General features: G+C 37.2%; 1 protein-coding gene across 1 annotated transcript; it reads left to right on the top strand.

Annotated features, from left to right (window-relative positions):
- The first annotated feature begins 158 nt into the window (after positions 1-158).
- Positions 159-10,655, top strand: ghrhrl (growth hormone releasing hormone receptor, like). The gene is made up of 13 exons (XM_033964747.1): positions 159-212; positions 4,754-4,859; positions 5,026-5,133; positions 5,380-5,471; positions 6,491-6,594; positions 7,439-7,571; positions 7,701-7,854; positions 8,000-8,060; positions 8,142-8,211; positions 8,448-8,539; positions 9,303-9,432; positions 10,380-10,421; positions 10,554-10,655. The coding sequence occupies exons 1-13, from the start codon at positions 159-161 to the stop codon at positions 10,653-10,655; spliced, it is 1,248 nt and encodes a 415-aa protein (XP_033820638.1).
- Positions 10,656-10,816: the final 161 nt, after the last annotated feature.

The following is a 10,816-nucleotide window of genomic DNA, read 5'->3' as shown; positions in this document are numbered from 1 at the left end:
GGTATTCTTGTTTTGTTTCAGTCTGCTTCTCGCATTTACAATCACCTGTTCAAAGCCAAAAGCGCAGTGGGATGTTCAGTATCCGGAGCTCAGGGCTCAGAGCGCACTGGATTCATTCACGCTTCAGTCTGCCGGGAAAAAACCCACAGAACCGCAACATGCTCCTTCTCCGGACCACATGTGCCCTCATCATTTTGATTCTTCTACCAACTGTAAGTAATGGGTAAAATTCTGGCAATTTTATGCATACCTTTCTTAATTAGCCTATTTGAAGCGTTTCGTAAAACTTCAGTGTTGGGTGAATCAATCCTGTTGCATACTATGGAAGTTTAAGACATTGCAAAAATCCACAAACAACACGTCCTATTTTTATGAGCTTTTTTCTATGTGGGCTGGATCTGGCACGAGTTTGAGATGAAGACGTGTGCCATTTACAGTCATCAGGACAAAAAAGCACCTCTTTTTAAACGGGGAGAAAATAAAAGAGTTTCATCAACACTGAAATGTCACAATACAATGCTAGAAGAAATGTGATGATTAGAACTATTCAAAATTTACCCCAGAGACCATGATCTTGGATCTCATCATTTGGCTGTGACAATCTGGATTGAATGACAGCTTGTGTCAACAAAGGGAGTGAGCCCAGCTGGAATAGCCTAATTTCTCCTAATTGTGGGTTCCCTCTTCAGGTTGATATTAAAATATATATCTAGACCTATTTATTTTTTTCAAGGTGTACTATGTAATGGGAGGTCCACCACCACCTGCTTGTACATGCATTTGTATGTTATACATGGAGACGCTGATGCCCCTATTTAGCCTGAAATGTTCCACATAGGCCGTTAAACATATCCACATCTATTCAATTACATGTGTTTTTATTGCTCCAAAATACCCTTCAAAATGTGCATTCTTATTCTGAGTATGCTTGCCCCCACACAAATCTGACCCGTAAGTTTTCCTGTGGTGTTGTCAGCTGCTTGTCTTCATGGCACTAGATACACGTAATGCAGTGAAAATTCCAGATAAAGCAAGAATCTTTTTATGGAGACAAGCTGGTGGGAAAGTTACACAGTTGTTACACCGTGAGTGCCAATTGGTTAACATTACATTTTCATTTGCCTATAGTCAAAAGCTTTGACAAAAATGTACACCAGAGATGTAAATTCATATAAAAATGAATAAAGTGTGAATGATGAACATTGAGGAACAGTGAAAATCATCTGTATACTAGGCTTTACTTTATTTTCCAGCCCTGCAAAAGCGCAAAATGTGCTTCACAAAAATAAAATGTTTATGGCTGTAATCATACATCCACAGATTGCCGTGAAAGAAACAATGTCCAAGCATTTTGCATTTACATATTTTTTTCAGATTGCTATTCCTATGGCTATACCTAACTGTGTATAGAGAGAATTACACAGCCTTAGACTGAGCAAGCAAGTATATTCAGTTTGACAATGGTGCAGACTAGCTGGGCACAGGGGTATCATCTGCTTGTGAAAATAGTAAGCAACATCTGCAAAGTGAGAGCCTTTTTGGGTGCTAGTTAGTGGATAATGGGTTTCACCTCTCTGAGAGTATTTTTACAGCACACTGCACAAGTCCAGAGAGCCCTTTGGCATTGCATTTAGTTTCACAGCTCATAGTACACTCACCTGAAATACTATATTTTGATGTTTTTGGTTTTGCCCCTTTCTAATACAAGCTGAAATGCACAAGCACGGTATGTACCTCTATGAACATAACCATTCAGGTTTACCTCACCTGATGCTTAACCACACACAATTCAATGCATAATTATGTTAAGCTGGTCTAGAATGCATATGTTCACAGCATCTTCAACACAACACATTATGTAATGATTGACAGCTGCTGTGATGTCTGATAGGGGAAGGAGGTCAACACTTATTTTCTTTGTGGCACTGGATAGAAGGACTAGCTTATTGCTTTAAGTGAGTTTGATAAAAGCTAAAATTCGGTGTTCGCAATCGTCAGTTGTCGATATCAGAAGTTGTGCATAGAAACCAAGGAATTTATAAATAGGTCAAGTATTAACAGACAGCATGTGGTTTAATCAAACAAAGAAAATGTGTAATCTGTTAATAAACAATGGCAGTCGACACAGTATCATAGTGAACAACTGTGAATAAGGATTGCACACAGGACACAAGAAGAAAAAACTTTATTACGCCTCCCCAATTAGGCCTGTTTGGGTACTATTTATAGTATGCTACGTCTCTATTGACAGGGGTATATCAATAATGAATACAAAGCAATTAGTGAGTTGTCAGGAATCTATAATGTTATTCACTTCTTAAATTCTCCACATGCTCCAGTTTACAGCATGATCCTTAGTAAATAATTACCTCATTTTTGTCGCATGCCATGTTTATACTCATTTCTAAGTCTCCTTACGTTTGTCTTCACTCAGGCTACATGCGACAACAAACATGATAATAGATCAAATCAATGCACAGGGATGCTTCGACATGTTCTTTCACAGAACAGCTCCAGGTGGGTTTCTGATTGGGGGCTTTGGTAAACATGCGCCAATTCTCTTTGCTGAATCTGTCATATATTTTTTCAGTGTTTTACTATTACACAATGTATCGTTAACCTGGGGCTAATGAAAACCGCTCAATACAGTGCGATCCTTAGAGAGTGTCTTTGTCCCATAGGATTTCGGTTCCTCAAGTTACTTTTCATTAATTCCTGCTGTTATGTTGTCAGTGTTTCTTCTTAGGTCTTTGAAATAAGATCAAAGTAGTTTGCTATATTCAGGACACTATATCTTGTAATAATAGCACCATTGTCTTTTTACTTGGTGGTGTACTTCTCAATTTTCTGTCTTTTTCATTAATTTCATTACATTTCTCAATGCAATATAGTATAATTGTGACCCCATGACAATCTGCCAGTGTGATTCAGTGTTCTATTTAATGCTGCTTCAGGCTCAAACACAGGCATAGGCTGACTCTCCCAACCAGCTCGTCACACTGGAAAGCTTCTATCATGCTCAGTGATTGACAGGAGGATTTAGCCAATCACAGTGGAGTGTGAACCAACTTAGAGGCAAATGGGTACCCACAACTCAGCACTAGATCTATAAGGAAGTAAAAGAATCGTATGCATCTATTTGGATTTGAACTAGGGCTACAAGATATATTGCAATCAAACTGAAATAATCATTATAGTTGCAGTTAGCAAATTGTAAAGATTATTTAGCTAACATGATTTCCTTAGCAAACAACAGGTTAAATATAGTCTTATGTAAAAAAAAAACAAAAAAAAACAAAAAAAAAACCCTGCTAACCTTGTTGTTTAAACCTCTACAAACTAATTCTTGTATTAGTTTAGCAGTTCATATTTCAGTCATCTCTAAAATGGAAATGCTCCTGGACATGTCTAAAATGTTATCTATGAACAGAATATTGCTAACAAAACATAATCCGTAAATTGAATTATCCTGATGCCTGTGAGAAATTAGATGTTTTTTTTCCTAAATCATTTAGCCCTAACATGAAATTATTTTGTGAATGACACCAATCTGCAAAGTGCATCTAAGATTGCTCAGTCAAACTAACCAGTGAATCATTGCACCCTTGGAGGCTTTTCTATGGTGACCCTGAGAGTTAAAAGCTCAAAAAGAACATCTGTTATTGCAGTTAATTCAAAAATCATTCAGCTGAAATCCTTAGTCTACCCACACCTGTGAACATAGATTAAATGTGACATTACAGGTGAAACACAAGACTCCTGATTTGGGCTGTGGTCAACTAAAGAAATTCTAGGTCGACTAAAGACTAAACAAAAACAACTATCTATACAGAAAAGAACCCTTATAATCTTAATAAAATAATGAGTCAACAAATAAAAATGTGTTCAACTAAGACACCATCAACCAGTTTGGCTAAACGACCACAGGACTACAAAAGGACTACAGCCCTGCTCCTGATGTAGTCACAATATAATAAGTGTAGACAAAAGTATAATGACAAAGTATAATGAAGACTCACCATGCTCAGTCAGCCGTGCACCGCTGAGGTGGACTGATGCTGACGTCTGCCGTGACATTTCTAGTTCACTCCTTAAAGCTGAGTATGAGTTTGCAGGCGCAGGATTAACAATGGCAGAAGTCAACATTTAGACTTTAACAAATTGTTTTATTTCTGTCAAGGAAAATGTTGATGACATTGTAAATCCTGACTGCTTTTTTAAGCCTCTGGCATTTCTGTCACCTGAAGCCCCTAAGGACGGTAGCGTTTCTCTGAAACAAAAACATCCACACCACAGTTGTGACCTGACTGTCAACTATAACATTGGTCTGTTGTGTTTACTGCATTTTATATTTTGTATTCTTAGGTCTTAGATGCACATTCAGTAAGTCACTATTCACTCTGTATTTACAATAACCCAGTCACTTTTAGTGGAAGATTGATTTGAATTGTTCTGATATAAATGTTAAGTCAAAGTTAAATATAAATCAGTTCAGTTTGTTTTCAGTCTCTGCTGGACACTGAAGTGCTGGAATAGTTATTTAAGGCCTGTGTCCTTTATAGCAAACCCACATTAATATCTGGGCTGAACAACCTTATCAGAGAAATTTGATGAATGATAATCTTGGAAAAATTCTTTGGTGACAATGTAATGTGTCTTTACGCCATTTAGAACATATTCATTGCATAGTAACACTCTCTTAGCCCTGCTACAGTGATGTTGTTGATGTTGAAAAGACTGTCTCCATGTCTAGGCTTTGTCCACGCTTCACCCAGAGTGTGAATACATTTTTCAGCTTGAGAGAGATGAGCAGCACTGCCTTGAGTACATCGCAGAACACACCAACAAAAGCAATAACGGTATGATTTTCAGCTTCTGGGTTTCCTATTTACACCATGGTGCAGTCAATTATACTGCTGTTCTTTTAGCCTCACACTAAATGTCAAAATAAAACAAATAATAAGTAGATAAAGATGTTGTCTAGTTGGCAGGGCCTGACACACATTTGAATAATTTCTTCCAAAGGGTGTGTGTCCATGTGGGATGCTGTTGTCTGCTGGCCTAATGCAGTCACCGGGGAAACCGTCTACAGGGCCTGTCCTGATGTCTTTTCACTCTTCAAAAATACCACAGGTGACAAACTAAAACTGAATTGAAATAAACAGGGGTCATCAAGTAAAAAAGGATTAAAATGAAATGCACTGTAAAGTTGGGATTTCATTTTTTAAAATTTTTTTTTTGAGAGTGCATTCTGTGTTGTTGGATTTGTAATGAGTTGGCCTCCACACAACTGGCATGCCATATTTTCACAGGACACTGACATTTCATTATTCATTGTTTGTTTTAGTAGATAGTCCAATGTTTAGTTTGTTACCTCAGGGTTGGTGGCCCGTAACTGCACCAGTGGAGGGTGGTCCAAGCCGTTCCCGCCGTACCACATCGCCTGCAGCGTGGAGGATGACCTCCCTGAGGTGAGATGAGAAGTACATCGGGAAATAGATGACAGATTATTAGATACTTTCACAAGTGATGTAATGCCAGAAGATGTTCACACAGTTTGGTGCCAAGTGGGGCTACAATAACAAATGAACATAATGAATTATCAAAAAATATAAATTCATTTACTAATGACCATCAATTAATGAAATGTTATGATAATGCTAGCAATTATATTTTTTACAGTGCCGCTATTCATGAGTTTCACCAATGGATTTATTAAAATAGGTTTCAGCGTCCTGTTTAGACTTTTTGAGGATTTTTGGCTATTTGAACCATTCTTATTGCTAGGTCAACTTTTCTTCAAGTTCAAATTTTCTTCACTAATACGCACAGGAGCATAGAAATAGCCCTCAAATAGCCCTTAAAGCTGCTGTATTTATTTCATATAAACATAATATCCGCAGTTCAAAATTCACTGGAACACCAAGCTATTTTACCGTAAACAAGCTCCCTCTGAATGCAAAGCAGCCAACAGGCCCATCAGGTAATTGGCACAATATTGTGTTTCACACAGAGAAAATGGAGCACTATCATACCACGTAATTTCTGGTTCATAATTATCATTGAAACAGTGTTTTATGCATTGCCACACACTTTTCTTTTGATTGTCATATACATTTTCCAATATTGAGAAAAACAATGGAAATGAATGTTTCACTAGGTTTTCAAGTTGGGTATTTACATCCCTTTTGAGAATGTTCAATGTTTTTTGTGGAAGATAATTTATTTTATTTTATGGACTGCAATGACATGTATTACATGATTTATGAACATACTCAAATAAAATTCAAATTCAAATTCAAATTTATTATTACTGCACTGAACATCTAACCTTCTCTTTCAGTCTTCTTTTGTGGCCACATTAAAAGTTAAAGCTATTCGGTCTCATTTTGATATATTATATTCATTTTAACAGCTCTAGCATGTCACACAGCTTTGATATTTGATTTGAACAACCTTTTAAGCAAATACCTTTTTGATGTGCTTTCAGACTGAGCTGTCATATTTTGCCACTCTGAAGATCATCTACACCATCGGCTACAGTGTATCTCTGGTTGTGCTGGCTGTGGCTGTGCTTATTCTGATGCTGTTCAGGTTCGAATATATTACATTTACAGATGGCCATTATTCAAATCAGGCTTAATTTACCAGAAATGCACATTTTTGTCAGAAGATAGTGCAAATTCCAGTACACCCTGTTAATGCACAAAGTCAGCGACCTTTGTAATACATGTCAGAGGAGGCCAGTGATTAAAGGAACACAATAAGAGCTGTAATGTGTATTATCCTAATTTTTTTGGGCTTCAAGTGTTTTATATTAGGTACACTAGCAGACCCCACACATCCACTCAATATTATAATCTGCCCAGTATGCAGCCCCATATGCTACTGCAATGCACTGTTTATATCTGAAAGGCAAACCAAATTTAAACAGAGGCAAGTTCTGCCAGGTATCTGATTCACTTTTTAGATGTATTGAATTGTTTATGCTAAGTCATTATGTCAATCGAAGTAAGGGAATGTCTTGTTTTTGAAAAGATAATATGTGATTCTGTTCTGCCTAAAATATTGTTTATTGTACTAATAACAGCTAGTTGACAAAATAAGGGTAAAACAACACAAAAATCTCCCTTTAGTTGGCGGCATATCATTTGCTGTGAGAGTAAAACAACAGAGTTTGTGTGTACTTCATTGCGGATGCTGAGTGAGAATCAAACCTTGCTGCCTCATTTAGCAGGTGACAGGATGTCAAGAGTCCTTACACCCCCCTCCCCCCGATCCAGCTCTGGAGCTGAGAGACTCTTAATGAATACTAGGTCTTCTCATCTCTTTAGATGATTTCATTATCAAGTCTTTTGGATACACTTACAAATAGGGGAACGTTTTCTGTCATTAATATTTAACAAAAGTGGGTTTAATCTAGTTGATTTCTTCACAGGAAGCTGCACTGTGCCCGAAACTACATTCACATCCAGCTGTTCATCACATATATCTTGAAGGCTGTTTCTGTGTTTATAAAGGATGCTACTTTGTTCTCCAGTGATGACACCAACCACTGCACCCTCTCCACAGTAAGATATGACATTCTAAACAGTATTGTTTTTATTATTTAATTGTTGATTACCTTTGGCTGGCACGGCTCTTTTCTTGTACTAACTCTTACTCTTTAATTTTTTTCTCCCATTGTTTCTTTTGTTTAGTTTGCCTGTAAGGCTTCTGTCATTTTCTGTCATTACTGTGTAATGGCCAATTTCTTCTGGCTCCTGGTGGAGGCACTCTACCTCAATTCCCTGTTGCTCTCCTCACTTTACCATATGCACTGCTGTATGTGGGGCTTCAGCTTGTTGGGATGGGGTGAGCACTATCTGTATGTAAGAGAAAATAACTACAGATACATTAAAAATACTTGTTTTCTATAAATTCCTATAAAGTGGCCATGCATTGCATGTTTGTCATTTGTTTTAACCATGACCAGTGTTTTTTTTATGTATTTGTTCAGGAGTTCCCTTCATCTTTATTTCTCTGTGGATTGGATCTCGCATGTATTTCGAGGATACAGAGTTTGTATTAATGAAGATATGCTATGATGTAATTTTATTCTAAAGCACTAATTTTTTTTTTGTATGGTTTGTTTGAAACAGATGCTGGGACATTAATGAGAAATCACAGTTTTGGTGGATCATCAAGGGACCTATTGTTGTGTCCATTGCGGTGATTTTTACTAAACAAAATTACACCTTGTTAAGCAGATGTAATATTACATTGGCAACTTAAATGTGTTTTTATACTGATTTAAATGTGTGTCTGACATTGCCCTGATGCCTGTGCTAATTTCACACCTCAGTGCACACTGCCTTTATTATTACCATCAACTAACAACTATAACCATGTTTTGTTGCAGAGCAGTCACTGTCATGGTGATATTAACATTTCTTTGTTTACAACAGGTTAATTTTATGCTTTTCATGAATATTATCAGAATCCTAATTCAGAAACTCAATCCTCGACTGATCCAGTTCAACAACTCCTCACAGTACAGGTAATCCTTCTGATGACACGGGTCAGGCAATTATATGCACATGCACAACATGCTAATGGCAAGGTTTCAATATAGAACATGCAATAGTAATAATGCATGGTTATGTCTTTGTCCTGCAGCACCAAAACATAATGGATGTGTTTTGTTGTATTTGAAAATGCTACCTGGAATTATCCAATTATAATCAGCACCTACCTGTTTAGAGGAGAGCAAATGTTTCAAATTATAAAGTTTTATTTCTCTGAGTTTGAAAAATCAAATATTGCCTAAGTGAACAAAATTTAACTTAAAACAACCTTACATAACACATTTTTTTTACTTGACTGAATCACAATCTATGATGAATATTTGATGAATATTTGATAAATATGTTAATCCCGGTCTTGACAGTGTAAATGTGTACAAGAATGCTATGCATAATGAGATTATAGGTAGTGCTGCTTGACTTAATTATGCTGCATAGAAAGGTAACTTCACTCAAAAGCAAAACCTCTGCTCTTATATTATTATTATTATTATTATTATTATTATTATTATTATTATTATTATTATTATTATTATTATTATTATTATTATTATTATTATTATTATTATTATTATCATCTTGAATGATCAAGAAGATGCATAAGTTATATTAAAAAGTTATGCATCTTCTTGATCATTCAAGATGCATGTCAATTTAATGATTGCACACATAAATAAGTTGGTCTGTTAGTTTACATTGGAAGTGCCTTGTCTCCTTCTTGTCTTATTTTGGTTATAGGCGTTTGACCAAGTCCACTCTTCTTCTCATCCCGTTGTTTGGGACTCACTACATGTTCTTCAACTTTCTGCCTGACTACTTCGGTGTCAGTCTCCGCTTCTGTATTGAGCTCTGCCTAGGATCCTTTCAGGTACTACTGCGAATTAAAGCTACATTTAGAAAACATAATGCAATAATATAACATCACATAGTTTTATAGTTTTCATAATAAACATTAGTGTCTTAACCCTTTATGTCCAATAATGCCCATATACTTATGCATATGCATTATGTTGTTATGTTATATCGTTAACTTCCCTAATGTTTACTCCAGCAGATTGTTGGTGACACTTGTTCTTGTTAACACTCTAAGGCCTTAGTGCGCTCTGTGGACTGACCCCAGTGCGCACTAGATTTAGTTCTGTTTACATTTAAGTCGGCCTTGTTCACACACACACCGCATCATTCACCCCAAACACACACCATGAGCCACGTGAGAGCCCATTAGCGGGACACCAAACTTCCCCTCACTTTCCCTGTACACAGAGGTCTTTTCTGCACCTGTGGCTAAATGCCCCATGATGACTACACGGAGATGTGATGGCAGAAGAGAAAAAGCTTTCGCAAGACACACAGACAAACCTAGGTTCACTGGCGCAGACAGGGGGAGGAGGAGATGTGCCGGGACCTCCTGTATGAAGCGCGCTTGGACTATTTACTGTGGCCCAAAATGAGACTGTCGTGTTCACACTGGCCCAAGCACACTGCTCTCAGAGCGAATGCTCTTTTATGTCGACCTAACTAGAGGCAGTGTGAAAACAACCTAAGGCTTGTCCGTTTTGCTTGTGTTGATTGTTTACATGTTCAATGCATTGTGTTTCTTGTCTGTGATGTGTACAGTTGTGTGTATGTTTGTCTTCCTGCCGGTGCCTGTTTGCCTGCTCATGTTTGTGAATGAAAATGAGATCACAAACATTTCACTTGGTTGAATAAAGGTTAAATAAACAAATAAAAAATAAAATAACAGAAGCCACTGACTTGACTGAATTTATGGTTTGATGACTTCTGAACAACTGATGAATGTTTTCTCTGTTGTAGGGTCTCCTTGTAGCAATTCTTTACTGTTTTCTCAATCAAGAGGTCAGTACCAGACTTCCTGATTTTCCATCACCTCCTTAATTGTTTAATTAAGAGACTAATAAAAGCCATTGTCAAATGTTGACATGGTTGAGGACCAGGTATCTATAATCAAGTATTTTGTCTGTTTGACAGGTTCAAAAGGAGATGCACATGCAGTGGCTGCGGTGGCACGAGAGGAGCTATGGTGTGGTGTCGCCTGTGGCCAAGTGCAGCCAAATGGACACACCTTTTTAGGACCTGATGCTGTCAGTGAGTCACGTAACATGTTTATATCATTGACCTGTGTGTTCCCTCTTTCACATGTGAAAATTACAGATAATATAAAGCTTTCATGTCTCTGTGTAGTCAAAAATTGCATTGTTGCATAGAAGGAACTGATAATTGTGTTATTGCTG

This window comes from Periophthalmus magnuspinnatus, chromosome 4 (genome assembly GCF_009829125.3).
Source record: "Periophthalmus magnuspinnatus isolate fPerMag1 chromosome 4, fPerMag1.2.pri, whole genome shotgun sequence".
Lineage (NCBI taxonomy): Eukaryota > Metazoa > Chordata > Actinopteri > Gobiiformes > Gobiidae > Periophthalmus > Periophthalmus magnuspinnatus.
Note: the sequence above shows the minus strand (reverse complement) of the source record. Positions and strands in the feature narration are given on the sequence as shown.